At 52.7% G+C, this 16,236-nt stretch overlaps 1 protein-coding gene across 2 annotated transcripts in view; it reads left to right on the top strand.

Annotated features, from left to right (window-relative positions):
- The window catches only part of OPHN1 (oligophrenin 1), a 62,417-nt gene extending 48,815 nt beyond the window's left edge, over nt 1–13,602 (top strand). Inside the window, exons 18-24 of one of the 2 annotated variants that reach the window (XR_013938730.1) lie at nt 1,172–1,331; nt 4,875–5,022; nt 6,213–6,488; nt 8,548–8,713; nt 10,127–10,238; nt 10,821–10,871; nt 11,252–13,602. Coding sequence is in view for 1 of the 2 variants with exons in the window: in XM_080553346.1 (XP_080409472.1) it covers nt 1,172–1,331; nt 4,875–5,022; nt 6,213–6,488; nt 8,548–8,713; nt 10,127–10,177; nt 10,821–10,863 (844 nt within the window). In the remaining variant the exon portion in view is untranslated. The remainder of the gene's footprint in view (nt 1–1,171; nt 1,332–4,874; nt 5,023–6,212; nt 6,489–8,547; nt 8,714–10,126; nt 10,239–10,820; nt 10,872–11,251) is intronic. The other variant, XM_080553346.1, reaches the window with a different exon arrangement.
- The last annotated feature ends 2,634 nt before the right edge of the window (nt 13,603–16,236 follow it).

The following is a 16,236-nucleotide window of genomic DNA, read 5'->3' as shown; positions in this document are numbered from 1 at the left end:
TAGGGCTGCTCTGCAATTTGCACACCCCTGCACTCAAAGCCAAGTGCTTGGCCCTTGGTGCCGTGCCCTCTCTTTTGGGGTGAGGAAGTCTGTGCGATCCAGCTAGGATCTGCTTCCAGCCTTCCATGCACACATTTATGTTTTTTAGAAACCTCTCTGCTTTAGTGGCAGAATCGAGAGTGTCTGGCTTACAGGCTGATGAAGCTAACGCTGGTTTTGTGGTCATTATGTTTATTCCTTAAAGTGTTTACACTGAAGTTATGTTCCCTGCCCCCTTGATGCTGTCAGAAACCTCTCTAACAGCAGAGCTACAGTGCAAAGTCAGAATTCATTAAATTTCAGCATAAGAGTCGTTCTCCTTTGGTCCTCAGAGTAGGATGTGAAATGTGTAGGATGTGAAACGTGTAGGATGAGAACGTGTAGCATCCACCTAGGTGGTTAGTGTTCAGTCAATAATTTGTGCTGCTCCACAGGCTTGTATGTTGCTCCAAAACTTGAAAGCTGCTGAACAGAGAGAGTTCTGCTCTTTGGAAACTGATTCTTTCAGAAAAAGATGCCGTGGAGATTTATTGTGATCCTCCAAAGATGTCATAGAATCGTTAAGGTTGGAAAAGACCTTCAAGATATTTGGTCCAACCATCACCCTACTGCCAATGTCACCCACTAAACCACGTCCCCAAGCACCACGTCCAACCTCTCCTTGAACAGCCCCAGGGACAGTGACTCCACCACCTCCCTGGGCAACCCGTCCCAATGCCTGACTGCTCTTTCTGAGAAGAAATGTCCCCCAGTTACCTCCCTGCATTCGGTCCTTCTCCTTCAAAGAGACAAAAAATGCCAAAAGTCAGTTTTGGATAAATAGGGTATTTCAAATTAAACGATTCCTCTTGTGTATGTGTTGCACAGATGACTTTTGTTTGCAGAGTTGAAAGAGATCAAACAAAATGCTGTCAGCATGTAGCTCTCCCAGACAGTTGCCTGAGCCAAAGAAGGTGCATGTCATAGACATGTTTTCTGTCTGGTAGGGTTGGGAAACAAATTCTGGTTAAAAAAATGAAGAAAATGCAGTGGCTGATTCTTGATGCACCTTTTACATTTCTTAGAATAAGATTGGCTTTAAAAAAAAATAAGAAAAAAAAATAATGATTGCTTCTTTCCCTCCTGTCCACAGTGTATGTGAGCACAGCCGGGAGAATCTGATGTCACCATCTAACATGGGGGTGATATTTGGACCTACCCTCATGCGAGCACAGGAGGACACCGTGGCAGCAATGATGAACATCAAGTTCCAGAACATAGTGGTTGAGATCCTCATTGAGCACTTTGGGAAGGTACGGGCGGCAGCCCCAGGGAGCGCCTCCACGGAGCTCCGAGCTGCTCCGTCGCCTTCGTGCAAGTTGTTGCTGTGGCAACGATTTGGAGCTTTGGCTCCTTTTTTTGTGGTCTCCGTAAGGGTTGGGATTTTGATTTTAAAATATACTCTTCTGAAATGCTTCAGAACCAAACAAAAAGTGTAACAGATATGTTGTGGTTGTTGTAGTTAGTTAATTCCGAAGGAAACCCTGAGTCTTGTTTTTTGTTGTTGTTGTTTTCTTTTTAAATAAGATAAATCTGTATTGGAAAAAACAAAAACAAAAACCAAACAACTGTTCAATATCTGGAGATTAGAGGACTTTTCCTTCCTTTGCTGAAACCAGGAGCCAAACCAGAGCATAACTGTTTTCAGCAGGCACGATCCAAGACATGACACTGTCTGACTGTTAGAACAGGAAAAATACCAAAGCAAACAAACACCGAAAGGTTGATGGAAATGATGCAGCTGTGCATATGCCCTGTTCAGATGTAGGTGTGGGGATGACTTAGGGAAGGCTGGGGAGGGGAACTACTGATTTTGCCCCCTGACGGAATGCAGAATATTCTACTGTCTTCTTTGGTAGTGCTTTCTCCTTGTGATATCTGATATAACTGCTGAGGCTTTCCAGAGTGACCAGAGGGTGATAGAGTTTTATGATAATATGCAAAAACTTGGTCAGTGTTTGCATTCAGATCAGGACACCAGGGACCAGACTGCTTTCTTGATAAGAGCACCAGGTTCTTAAGAGCAAGTTTTGAGATCCTTCAGCTTTTCATCGCACTTACAGAGTGTTCAAAGATTCTCTTACGTCTTGGAGGAAGTTTGAAGACATCGGCTAAAGAGGGATTTGCTGTCAAGGAGGATGGGGACTGCTCCCAGCAGCCAGGGCAGCATGCGTGAGACGGAACCTCCCTTCTGGGGAAAGGAAGAGGAAGCCGGAGCTGAAAGAGCAGGGTTTTGTAAAAGTGGACGTGGAGTCAGAGCTACCAAACGGAGACCAGATGGGTGGCGTGAGAGTCAGTTGTGGTAGATGGAAAACAGAGAAACGGGATGAAAGTGCTCAGAGAGACTCAGAGTATCTACACAAGAAGCTCGTGGAAGTCACATGCCGGTGTCTCTGTAGGTCACAACAAATGCTTTTTAAGTAACTTCTCACAGCAAAACAGCAAAGTGTTTGTGCGTTGGGATCCTTGCAGAACTTGCTCCAGAACTGAGCCTCTGTCATCCCCTCTCATACCGCCTATGGTTGGGGCTGAGTCAACATACAATTTACCCTGCCACTTCGAAGAGCTGGAATTAAATCTTTAATTAAACCAGACATCTTTGCTTGCTTTTAATTTCTTCAGCAATAAGGTTAAGTTAGTAACATTTATTAGACTGAGCATGTAAGTTCATCGTCAGAGCTGAAAGTATCTTCAGCTCACGCATATCCAAACACTTTAAATGAGCCTGGAGGAAGAGAGAGAGATTATTTATAGGGTGCGATATGAAGACTCTAAGGACAGAGTAACTATTCATGAAGTCTTTGGGGATAATTACTGCTCCCACAGCTTATATATCAGTGCCACAATTAAATTAAATAAGTTGATCCCTCTGGAAACACCTTCTTCGCTGTACAAACCTTCTAAATGTGACGGTCTGTCAATATTTTTGTACCTTCAAGTTGGTTAACTTGGATTTTTATTTGAAAAGCAGAATCAGAGCAGGGGCTGCACTCACATCTCAAAAAGAGTGGCTTGGTGTGGGTTTTAGCATGGTTTCCAAATGTTGAAAAGCATCTCGTGAAAACAGCAGTCTATGGTACCTCTGTAAGCATCCAGAGAACTTAACACTTCTTTTTATTTAAAAACAACATCGGACACTTGTCAGCGTACAGGAATGAGGCTGATGTTTCAAAAAATTGCTCTGCTGCAGATCATCCTTTGCTGCTTTAGTAATGCGTGATGTGCTGCTTTTAAATCACAGGCTGTTAATGTCTCAGCAAATTCCCCTGAATCCAGGCAGGGGGTAAGCACCGGAATTTGTATTCTGGGATGCAGAGTGCACTGCCTCTCCAAAGTGGCATTAAGCATCAGTAGCCACTCCGTGTCACCAAAGTGGGACAGAAAAGCAGCTGAAACAACCGCATCAGAGCCTGGAGGTGGTCTTGGGTCTGCGCTGAACACCCCAAGAGGAGCCACACGAGCAGCTGCAGAGCACTTTGTGCCTCCTCGTGTTGTGCAGGCTGAGGTTGGCAAGTCAGGAGCGAGGCCATGAGCAGTACACAGTTTTTATGCCAAGTGTCCTGATTTTGGAGCCTGAACAACTGGGCTAGGCGCAGGTCTGGGCTGCCCGTGCACTGTCACGGTACGTGAGGTCCAGGGAGCCAGGCTGCAGCGGCGGGCTGCTGCCATCCTCACTTCACTACGCGCTGCCGAGGCCTTGGGAGCAAGAAGTTAGGGGACGAGAGTGAAAACCATGCTCCATCTTTATTTTTCTGGAATTTCTCTTTGTCTGGGAGAAGGGGGAATGTGCTTGTAGTTTAAGTTATAAAAAAAAAAAATCAAATCAGAATGTGAATTCCTTCATCTTAGAATAGTTCTGCGTGACAATACCAACATTCTTGCTCACCAACATATGTCTGTGCCAAAGGAGCGGTGACCCCGCGCCTCGTTGTGGCTGGGCTGAGCTCTTGTCCCCGGGCCTTGAGCCGCTTTCTGGTGGCGCCGCGGGGCAGGGACCGGCCCTGCCTTGCTGCGGGCGGGCGGCGCAGCTGCGGCTCTCGGAGCCCCTGCTGCTCCCTGCGCGGTATTCACTCCTTGAGGCTGGTGTGAGTTCAGCTGATAGCCATGGGAAAAATACAAGAGCAGTTGGTGTGGGTCCTTACTGTGTTGTTTCGTGTCATCCAAAGGCTGCCCAAAGGCTTTATTCTTTTTGCAGCTATTAAAAAGAATGCTGACATAAATAAGGACCTCTAAATTAACCCCAACCAAATAGGTGCCATATGAACAGTGAGAAAAGAAGATAGAACTCCTAACCAGTATTGTTTTTATGCCAGTATTTCATCTGGGGTAATTTTAGGGTGCCACGTACTTCATTGTAAGCCAAGACCCAAAGTGGTTTTTAGCGTTAAATCGAAAACAATGCAGCGGCTTGTTTGGGTGCTTTCTGTAGATTGTATTGCCTCACTCACTAGTGTGGAAAACCTGATGCTTCTCAGCAAATATCAGATTCAAAGCTGACTTAATCTGATCTAATTTGCTGCTGCACATTTTGTCTGTATTTGTGATTTTTCTGCGTGACGCGGCTCAGTGCTGCAGCTGCCGAAGCGGGTGGGCAGCAGGACACTTGCCTGCAGGAACGCTCGCTGCAGCACAGGCAGGGTGCCTGTAGCAGCCCCGGCCGCAGCGTGGGGTCTGCCCACGTCGGTGCAGGCACGCTGCTGCAGGACACCTTGTAGTGAAGCAGGGTTAATGAGGCAGCCTTCGAGAATGCCGTTTGGTCTGGTGAGCATTTTCTGAAAACCTGTCTGCCGTTACAGATCTACTCGGGCCCCCCAGAAGACAGCGCTGCCCCACCAGTGCCTCCTCCCAGGGTGGCTGCCCGGAGGCACAAGCCCATCACCATTTCCAAGCGTCCTCTGAGGGAAAGACCTGTCTTTTTTGGGGCTTCTGTGGAAGAAAGTGGAGGTCAGTTCAGCTTCCCACTGGCACCCTCGCTCTCTCTCCCTACTGTTTCTTTGAACACCTTTCCAGAAGCGATGAAAGTAACAACAGAATTGCATTTACAAGGGCACGAGCATGGCAGAAAGCGAGCTCTGGTGTTCAGTGAGAAAGGAAAGCAAAAAACATAATCACCGGAGGATGCATCACCTCACAACTCAAGCTGCATGCGGATTTCTTTTTTCTTTGTATTCCTTGCAGCATTCTCTGTTCTTGCACGTGAGAAGCCAGTGAAAGGGTTTTGAGGCTTCGGGGGTAAAAGTGCAAAGCAGCACAGATGCAGCCGAGGAAGGGAGCTGCAGAACGAGCCAGGCGCACGGCAGGGGCGCGCTGCGTGCTGTTTGAGCCGTGTCCCGCAGACTGCGTTAGTCCCGGCAGGCTGCAGAGGCAGCAGCGCTGCCGACAGTTTTATGTTTTACAGGAACAGCAAAGCCCCTTTCCTCAGGACCCAGTGAGGGTGTTTTCTAGACCAAGTACAACTCTGCTGTTACATTAATTTGATTGTAAGGAAATGGTGAGGCCCTTACTATCGTACTTAAGGGCACACTGACTTAAAATCATGTTTCTCTCTGCACCTGGTTTGCTGTAATTGTTGTTGCAAGCTGTGCCCTAGATCACATTATCACCAAAAGCGACTACAAGTCTTTTTATCTGTTACAGGTTTCAGAGCTTTGATGATGTTTTAGGTTTAATGCTGCAAGTGTACCTTCTGGCACTGGCGCGAGATGGGTGATGCAAATAGCTCCATAAAATTGCAAGACTTCTCATGTAGCTAGGGCATTTACCTCTCTTACCTTGCATTTAAATGCTTTTCCGAAGCGGGAGCAGAGGTGTAAATGTGTGACCTCACCGAGTCTGCAGAGTGTAATCAGTTTTATCGCCGTTCTTTGGCATCCTGTACGCGGGTCTGTAGCACAACAAGAGGGGTGAGATGAATGACTTTTGGGGGGACATAAAAGCATGGCACAAAGCTTCTCACGATCAAGAGCACTGCAAATTTAAAAGAAACCCGTAAACGCATGCTGTCGTATTCAGCATTGTTCCAGTTCTGTTATTTCTCAGCGCCGCGGGATCCAGGCACGTCCAGCGGAGCAGACACCGCGGTACCCCCGCGCTCGTTCCTAACCCAGCCGCTGTCTGTCCCCTTGGCTCCGCAGCGGACCGCTACGGCCAGACCCCCAACGGCAGCATCAGCACGGAGGCTCCCAAGCCGCTGCTCCGCAGCCGCCTGCCCACGCCCCGGCCGGGGGGGGACGAGCCAGCGCGGCCCCCCGCCGAGATGGACCTGGGGAAGCCGGTGGCCAGGCTGCAGGACGGAGGAGCCAAGCTGGCCGGCAAGGCTGCCAACGGCGTGGTGGCCAGCCCTGCCCTGAGGACCCCCACGCTCCACGCCAGGAGACCCGCGCCCCGGCCGGGCGTCTGCGGCAGAGAGGGTGAGCAACCCGGCCGAAGCAAGGTGGGGCGAGCCCCTTTTCCCAGGGCAGGTCTGTGCCAGCCCTCGTCCTGTGCATCCTTCACCCCCGCGCGTTGTGCCCAGGCTGACCAGCCACGAGCACCCTGGGTTTTCAACTCTCTTCTCAGCAGAAACCAGGAAAGTAGCAAAAGTCACTATAATGACTTTCAAATAAAGTGGCTTTGAGTCACTCTCACATTTTAATTTCTGGTTGCTGTGTGTGCCAGGCCCTCTGTGACAGCTTCTGGCATGTGGAGGCTTTCCTGGGAGCATCTGCTTCAGCACTTGGTCTCTTGGTCTTATTTGGGTCCTATTTGTATTTTAATAAGCTTTATACACGTAATATGGAGAAATAACTAGTTTGGGGCCAAATTTGAGTTGTTGCTGTCCATCTCAGCGGAGCAAGGCATGTAGCTGTTTGTCTATCCGTGTGTTTATAGAAATTCTCCCTTGCACTGCCAGGACGCCGTTTGCTGGATGGTACGCATTGCTGTAACAGCATGTGTTTGGTGCTGAGTTTTATAAGAGACTCAAGACGATGGTCATAAAAAAGAAGTATTGCTTTCTGCAGTTTGCCAGCTTTTCCTGCGCTCTTTCCAGTGCTTTTTAGATGCTGTCATCCTCTAACAGCTTCACGGTCCTGTATTTAGAAAATAAAAACTGGGCTGTATGCTTGACAGATGACTCCCACATACAATAAGGAGAAAGAATAAAAGGCCTGGCTGGGTAGCACAAACATAAAATTCATCTGACTAATACTACTGGCTTAATTTAAATTTGTTGCATAAATGGTAGGTGGAAATCTGCCTTTGGAAAAGTAAGATAGCTTTTAAAATTGGTTTATACATCAGCTGCATTTAGTGCTTACAAGTTTTATGTTTTGGCATTATCAACCATAGCATGCTGACAGCATGTTCTGGAGACACAGTGTAATAAAATAGGCTGTGTTGATCCTGGGACATATAAATAGAAAAACACTGAATTAGTAATAAAGTTATATTACATCTGTATTGATACTTTCAGATCAGCGCTAGAACGCTGTATCATGCTTTAGTGAGGACAGCTTGAGGATAATTTTGAAAAACTGGAGAAGCCAAGAGGATATGTCAGCTGAAGGATTAGAAAATAGGCCTTCTCCTGAGAAATTCAAGTTGACCAGTCTGCCAAGGAGAAAGTCCAGGATCAGAATTTACAAAGGCAAGTATAGAAGAGATTTGGCTGAGGCCCGTGTTTGAGCTAACGCACCAAAGCGCAATACGGTTCAGTAGCTAAAGGTTTGACAAAGACCCGGTCAAGTAGTTACACCAAATGAATTAACGAATAGAAGAACATCTTGGGCTTGTGTCTAATCAGAAGCTGGAGTTTGTAGCGGTGGAAATGCCTAGCCCAGAAGGGCAGGAGCCCGGCCCTCGCAGCGCTTTGGAGCGGCAGGACCAGCCAGTGGGGTGGTCGCGGCGGGCGCTCCCCAGGGAGGCGCGCTCTGGAGCTGGGGCAGGGCCGGGCATCAGGGACGGCAGCGTGGGCGACCGAGGTCTGCAAGGGTTACGTGAGCAGCGAGGCCGGCTGCACCTCGGGAGGAAAAGCAGCCAAGCTAGGAACTGCTGTGAGCAGAGCAGAAAGCTGGGGGCAGGAGAGGTGGGCCCCCTGTCTGAAGCGACCGCCCAGAAAGCGGGGCGCAGGGGCTGCGGCGGTCTCCTCGGGGCTGCTCCTTGCTTTTGAAAGAGCAGCACTGCCCACGTTAATTAAGGCAAACTGGCAGCTCCCAGCCAGCACCATCCTTGCAGCCAGTAATGCTGTCGGGTTTGTTGTCAGGAGGTTCCTGCAGCAGCCCCTCTTCCTCGTGTCAGAAGGCTGTGCCGGGACAGGTAGGGGGGAACAGCGTTGTCCTGGCTCCCGTTCCCCAGGTCTGGCTGCTGGCGGCTGTCAGGGTGTTGGAGCAGACAGACAGATCTGAGCCCACTGACTCCTGTAGTGTATCTGCACAAACATCGAGCCCTCTGCCAAAGCTTCGCACGTGACGTTTGTAATCTACCTTGCAGGCGAGTTTGACGGTGTCCCAAAGCCTCGGTCCCACGGCGATAAGCCCGTGATAATGCGCCCCCCGGTGAGACCCCCAGACCCACCGTGCAGGACTCCCGTCCCTCAGAAGCTGGAGCAGAGGCCGGACCTGGTAGCAGGAACAGCAGAGGAAATGCCTTCCTCCGTGTAAGTCGAGGCTGCTGCCAGCCCCCGGGGGCTCGGGGGGCGTGTGGGGACAGCGGGGCCGCCTGGCAGCAGGAGCGGGAGCCGGTGTCACCTACCCGGGGCCTCGGGAGAGCAGGAGGAGAAATGCCACGCTGCGTTCCAGCTCTCTTGACGTGCAATGGCTGGAGCCGGTGGACATCGCCTTCAACACCATGGCAGGCGTGGGTTTGAGTAGCTTTGGAAAAGCTGTGCAAGAGCCAGCTCAGGCTCTGCCCAGAGGGCACAACTGGGGAGGGAGCGTGGCCATAGCAAAAGTAAACACGCTGTGGGAAAAACAAAGCTCTGAGCCTTGTCCAGCGTAGCTCTAGGGCTGAGTTTCCTTTCTGTCACCTTCTCTGTTACTTCTCGTCTCAGTGCCACGGGAAGCTCCCTCCCTGCCTGGCTCTGAACAAGCCTCTCAAATGAGATGCTTCCCAGGGAAGGAGAGATCCAGCTTGGACCTCCGTTAAGGACATTGGATGCGGTTCAGCTTCATCGTTAGATTTCTTTCAGTTTTTAAAGAGACAGAAACCCTGCTGGCTTCAGTGGGAGGAGAAAACAAAACAGAAAAAAAGAAAAAAAAGAAGAAGGTGATTAAGTCCCCGTGGCTATCAGCTCCAGCAGCCAGGACCAGTTTGGCGTGGATGGCACAGAAGCCCCAACATGGGGCTCACAGCTGCTGCGCGTTCACCAAGCTGTGCTTTCCGTTCCACGCCAGCCTGTAGATTCTCGGGCTGCCACACGAGTCCTTGCACTGACGTCCCTCACCCAATGCTCTGCCACCGGCCTTGAGCTGTAAGATTTGGGGTGGCCACCCACCCAGCGCCTGTAGCGATACAAGACGGCAAAAACATTTGTCATTAAAAATGACGGTTCCCAAGTCTGCCGTGCTGTAGCCCCCGATTGCTGCTGAAAGCTTCTTGCAGAGCTGTGTTACGCAGCTGACTCAAATCCTGCGTTTTCACTGCTTAATCCGGGAAAGGTGCTGTGAGCTTCAGCTCTGCACCTGCAGGGCATGAGTGGGCTTTGCCCTCGCTCTCCTGAATCACTTGTTATAACTTCTCTTTTTATGACGACAGTTGGAAGCTTTATATGAAGCATATAAAAGTGAAGGAGAGGCCATAAAAAGGGATGGGTGCAGGCTTATACTAGCACACGGGATTTTGAGCAAGAGCATGGAAATAAGCAGGATGACTAACAGCGATCGAGGGCTGACCGCTCGGAGTGGCGTGCAAGAAGCGCGAAGTGGAGCCAAGGGTGAGAGGAGTGCAGAAAGACATCTCTAAAAAGTGATCGTCTTCAGTGTCTGCTAATGCTACTGCTCTTTTCCTTGCTGTCTAATTAGCAAATTGCCTTATCAGATAACCGGAGTGACCTCTCTTGATCTGTTTGCAGTGTGGCCTCCAGGACAAAGTTCTTTGAGACAGCTTCCCGAAGAACGAGCAAGTAAGTGCTACATCTAACTCCAGATACAGGCTTCCTACAAAACTGAACGTAAATCCACCGAGTAAGTAGTGAACACGTCAGTGTGCGTGGATCTAAGCTAGCGTAGCGCGTGTCGTACGGATTTGTCAGCCTGCGTGAAGGGCAGAGATGGGACAGCTCGTGGGAGGGCTGAGAAGGGCTGGCGGGCTCGCAGCAGCTGATCGGGGAGGCAGGGCCCAGCAGCGCACGGCACCTGCACGTGATGTCTGCAGGGCATTGCTCCGCCGCAGCCCGCTGGGCTGTGATGGAGGGGCAGCATGGGCGCTGAAGCCTTTGGGCTTTGGTGGGATGGCAGGGCTCCAAATCGCAAGCACTGTGGTTTGTGGCAGCAGTTTTTATTTAGAAAATACCTGCTCAAATAATCTTCAGTTTCCTGCTCTTAAAGATCAACAACATCTGCCAGAAGTGCAAGTAGGTTTGCATATAAGTCTTTGAAAAGCTGCTAGAAGTTGTCTCCTAGTGTCAACGGTGATTTCTTCACTTGAAGAATCTACCATTGACCTGACTGCTACCCATCCCTCTATTTAGGTTTGTAGATCTGAGTTTACACTTCCTTATTTGTGTTATTTTTTTTTTTTCTGTTTTCTTCCATTTTGTTGCATAGTTCTTCATCACCACAAGGCAGGATCCCAGGTGATGAGAGCTGAGACTAAAGGTATGTGTTTCTGACAGCAATCAGACAAAGCACACATTTAACCTCAGTTCGACAGGAACGGGTGGTGGGATTCCAGCGGAGGCAGTGGGAATCTCAGAAAAGAGATCACGAGAAATGTCCCTTCTGTAGGAGAGCCTTGCAGAGGGAAAGACCCTGACTCAGGGTGCGCCGTGCTCTTCGTTTGCGGGTGGTGCTCTGGCAGGGTGGAGCAAACCAGCCGTTCTCCTGCCGTTCCTGGGCCTTCTCACTGCAGTAGTCAGGGTAAATGCGAGGACTGTGGAAACAGTGGTGCCAGAATCTGGGTTTGTGCTGGTTGCGGTTTTGCCATCACTGACAAACCTACTCTGCTGCATGCTACCCTGCTTGTTTTCTTCTTTCAGACTTTGTAACCATCTCAGCCCAGCTAGACCCAGAAGATTTTCTGTGATTGTGAAATGGACGTGGCACAGCTGAGACTTTTCCAGTTCAGACGACCTGGAGAGCAGCTATCTTACCGGACGATAATTTCAGAGCGCGCTGTTATAAGTGGCTCAAGAAATTAGAAGAGAGGGAGATAAAAATGGAGAGAAGACCCTACCTACACGATTGTTCTGAACTGTTCCCAGTCCTTCTGCCATTCCTCTCCGCACAGGCTGTGAAGGATCTCGTTGGGTGCCTCTGCAGGGGTCCAGACACATTTGCAGTGCTGGGTGAGCAGCGACAAGGGCAGCACTGGGCAGGGGCCGTCCGACGGGCTGCGGAAGGGACAGCGGAGGACAGGAGCCGTGTTTACCTGCTTGCTTTTGGGAAATGTGACTTGGCAAGGGTGGTGACCTCGGACAGATGTCGCAGTCGAAGCGTGAGGGGCTGATTCCCAGTGCTTGGACGCAAGGGAAGAATGACTGGAAGTTGTGTTGCCCCCTTGCCATGAGAAGCTCCTTCCCATATGCTACATTTTCCTCGCTCACTAAGCTGTAGTGTGTTTTTCTGTGTGTAGGAGGGCAGTGTATAGTACTGGAAACACTGCTTGTGCTAAGGCAGGCAGGACAGGGACCGGGGGCCGTTGTGCTCGGCTCTGTGGGAAGCCTGGTCCCGCGGCTGGCCATCAGCACGCCGCTGGCAGGCAGGGCGCTGCAGCCAGCGTGGGGCTTTCGGGGGGCAGCCTCCCGCGAGCATGGCTGGGAGCCGCAGGAGACGCACGGCCCTGCTCCTCCAGTCCCACCTCCCCCCAGAGCCGCTTCCCACGGACCTGCGGAGGAGCCTCTGCCCTGTGGTTATCCTGCTGGGCCAGCACGGAGGTGGTGAGGGACCGAAACTCACGGAATATGGGTCAAAGCCCAGCATTTTCCTAAGAGGGACCCAGTTTCTTATTTGCTTGTTACATTAATTTCCAATCCAAGAGATTTCCGTTCTCTTTTCCTCAGCAGCAGTATTGTAGGTGATGCCCTTTGGTCCGGAGGGGGACGTGTTCCTCCAGGCCTGGCCCGCTCCTAGTACCTGTGTAGAGGCTTCTTTGTGGTTCCAGTCAACAGCAGGGCTCGGTTCCGGAGCCATAGTGTTTACCTGTAGATAGGCAATGAGCACTTCCCTGCTTTCCGTGACCAGCCCAAAGGCAGCTTCCCTGTTTTCAGTGATTTTTCTTGGGTGCTGGGAGCATTCCCAAAACAGTGGCCAAACATTCCCCGTCAGCTGCTTCCCAGGTGCTCCATCCTCGTGAACCTGGTGCGGGTTTGCTGGGGGGATGCTGCAGCAGTCCTTTCTGTGCTGTCTCCTGGTGCTTGCCTTCTGTGTGCACCTAGCACCTAGCTGCTTTATTCCTGAATGTAATTCTGGCGCTCACTGGACACTCCAGTCCCGTCTCAATGGTGCTTCCGCTCCTCGGGCTTCGGCTGTGCCCCAGCTGCTCGCTCCTGTACTCGTACTCTGAACAGTGGCATGTAAAAGTGGCTTTAAAAAAAAAAAGTACTATCACCACCTAGGCTGTATTATGTACACCAGCATCTCAGGGCTTCTCTAAGCTGAGGTGAGTCGAGTCCTCTCTGCTGCACCCTCTCATGAGCAGGCAGGAGGTGCGAGCAGCATCAAAGCAGAGCACATTGCGTTGTTACGGTCAGGTAACTGAGAGGACAACTGAGATGTGGCTGCAAACTGGTGAGTTTAAAGGTGGGAGAGAGGGGGTGCTCTGACTGAGCCCAGGGTTGCTGCAGTAGCTGGGGAGCCATTCCCACCAGCACCCAGCCCAGCCGCGGCCGGAGGAGCCGCCTGCCCGCCCCGAGTCTCCTGCTGCAGGAGCACTCTTCGGGAACGGGAGCTCATCACCCAGCGTTGTCACACCGGTGGCTCCTCCACAGAAGGCCCCCATTTCCAAAAACGCCTTCTGATGTGAGAGGTGTGCTTCAAGGACCCTTTGCAGCGGTACGTTTTCAGGAGAGCGGGGCACTGGGACTTCCACCAAAAGGAGCAGGGAGGGCCGATGCGTGGCACCCTCCGTACTGCACCTAAATCTTAACGGCACCCAAGCTGCTGGGCGTGTTTGCAGTGGCGACTGCTCAACGTCCCGCCCCTGCCCCGCGGTGCTGCTTGCTGCTCCTGAACAAAGCCAGCCTCATGTTTGCTCCCTGGCGCAGATGCCTGTGGGCTTACGTTTGAGTCAGAAGAAACAAAGCCGAGAGGGTCTGGTTGTGAAGCCTGACATTGTAAACAATGGAAGGAAGCAGCTTATTAAAAACTTATTTCGTGGTGTCCTTTTAAATTTGTTTGTCGCATGTGTCTGTGCCGGCCTTTTTCTCCTCCGTTAGCAGAGCTGAGCGCCGTGGACACGCCGCTGTGCCGCCAGGTGGGCGAGGGGCACAGCCCCGCTGCAGCCAGGAGCACAGGGATGCGCTGCGAGGAGCGGCAGGCCACGGGACGTCAGCCATCAGAGCCATTTTGTCATGTAAAAGCATAGATTACTTAGAGTGTTCATAAAGTTTCCATGAAGTTAAAATAAAAAAAAGTCCAAGTGTGCATTTTTTTCTTCTTCAAACAATGCCTAAAGGTTGCGCAAGCTGCCAGCACTCAGCTGCTGTGCAGATCAGGCTCACCCGTCCCGGTGGCGGTGCAGGATCCGTCCCTGCACGCAGGGGCTGCGGGAAGGCTCAGCCGTGCCTCCGTGGGAGTGGGGAGGTCCTGCTCCCCGTCCGTCCGCTGCGGCATCGCCAAGTCCCCAGAGCCGGGTTTCTGCTGCTTCTGATGGGAGAAGCTCCCACTGAGCTGAGTCTGCACTGCCTGTCCCACTGCTCCTGCGCTGCCTGGAGCCCCGCTCCCTCGTGCCAGCCTCTGGTGCCGGCCTGGCTGCGTGGCCCCGTGGCCCCTCACAGGTCCCCGTGGGCACGAGCGGCTTTGTCCCACCGGCGGCGGGCCCAGGCTGGGCGCTGCACGGCTGCTCACTTGCCTCAGCTGCTGCAGGGGTTTGTGTCTCCAGTACAGCACTTGGAAAAGAAAGTTCTGTCCCTGACACTGTCCTCTCCCTGCAGCTAGTTGATGTGATTTGCTTTCTGGGGTCAGCTTCTCCGAATGATTCAGGCTTCTAATTACGTGCAGGAAAATGCGCGCTCTGGGCTGAACCTGGACTGTGACCCTTGTGCCTCAAGAGCATCACAGGCTCCTCTCCTGCAGGTTTTTGTTTTCTCCTGCTGTAGCAGTACCTTCCTTTCTCCAAGGTGGAGTTCGCTCACCCACGCTGCGGAGGATGCGCTGCCTGCACTGCCTGTCTGAGCAAAGAGCTCTGCGGGCGGTGCTCAGGGGCAGACCTCGCCGTGCCTCGACGTGGGAAGCTCCTCTTCCCCTCGCCGTGAGCCCCCTCCTCACCACCACCCGTACGGGGCTGCCGGGGTCCGGCCGGGGCTGGGCGAGTGCTGGGCGGCTGAACCGGCACCCCCGAAATAAAGACAACCACGAAACCTCCGCTGGGTCTCCGTTGTCCGCGCTGTGGTTGCCGCTCCCTCAGGGCTGGCTCTGGACTGGCAGCGGCCGCCCCGTGTGGGCGCGTGGTTGCGCGGCCCCGCAGGCACCGGGGCTGGACGCGATGACCCCGCCGGGCCCTGCAGCCCCCTGCTCCTGTTCTTAGCCCCTCTGCCAGCGCCGCTGCACTGCAATTAGCGGGGGGGGCTGGCTCAGATCCCCCGGCAGCTTGCTGCAGGGCAGGCTTTCTTCAACCAAAATTGCTGCTGAGCCCACAGGCTTTTTTGGTGTTCTGTTGGTTTTGTTTTCGAATAAATGCTAAAAGCGTTTTTGAATTGTTTAGCTCTTTCAAGTCCAGGTTGCTCACTGGACCATTTCCCCTTAAATGGCTGTATTCTGAAACCACGGATTTTTTGCCATGAGCTGCTGCGCGCTGCTCTGGGGCCTGGCAGAGGCGCCGCAGCTCAGGGCAGGGCACGGCCGGCGGGCAAGGGGCAGGGGTGGGAGCGCTTCCCTCGCCGGAGCAGAGGTACACCCCCACCATGAGATTTCCTAACTTCAGCGGCCATTTACTACCAAGCATCAAGGCAGCGATGCCCAGAGAGGCGTCGGGGAGCCGAGGGGCTTTGGCACACCTCACCTGCAGGTGCTGGTCCCCGGGGACAAGCTCGTGGCCGAGGGGCTCAGCCGCTCGGCAGCAGAATCCCCGCAGCAGGGCGGGCGCCTGGCACCACCCCCTGCCCCCCGCCACCCCCTGCTCTGCCCCTGGCACTGAGCGTCGGGGGGGCTCTGCCTCAGCCCCAGGCCCTGCCTGGGCTCAGCCTCCCCGGTGGCTTTCCTTCCTGTAAGCCCTGCCTCTGGCTTTTCCTCAGCAATTCCTGACAATTTGTTTTCCTTTCATCTGCAAAAAACACATCATAAAGGGGGGGCTCACCACCAAGTGGCTGCGGGGCGCTGGTGGGGCACCGGGCAGCCTCCCCCGGGCAGGGGCTGCTTGCAGGAGCCGCACCTCAGGGGGTGCCGGGTGCTCCCTGAGCTCGAGCTGCTTTCCCTGCTCCTAAAGCATTGCCTTGGCGTGTTTGTGGCTGGGACGTTGGCACTGACCCCGGGCAGCCTTAAAGCGATGCTGACGGACTTGCATAAGCGTCCCGCCAGTACAGCTGCGGCCACCACTGGTGAGCGGTGGCTTTTGGGTGGAGCGCGCCAGCCTTCTGCGGCGCGGCATTGGGCGACAACTCAGGGGCGGAAAGGAGACGGGAAGCTGCCCGGCTCAGGAGCTGCTCTGGCCATTTCAGATGAGTAAGTTCAGCTCCTGTGTCTGTGATGGGCTTCAGCTGAATAGCAGAAAACATGCTGACCTGCATTTCAACCTGTGGCCCTAATTAAATGCCATAAACCAACGGCAACACTTTTTCAGCAACAACCCTTGACACTTTTTCAGGCT

Source organism: Anser brachyrhynchus, assembly GCF_964034855.1.
Source record: "Anser brachyrhynchus genome assembly, chromosome: 13".
In the NCBI taxonomy this organism is placed as follows: domain Eukaryota; kingdom Metazoa; phylum Chordata; class Aves; order Anseriformes; family Anatidae; genus Anser; species Anser brachyrhynchus.
The sequence above is the reverse complement of the archived record's forward strand: the minus strand, read 5'-3'. Positions and strand labels throughout refer to the sequence as shown.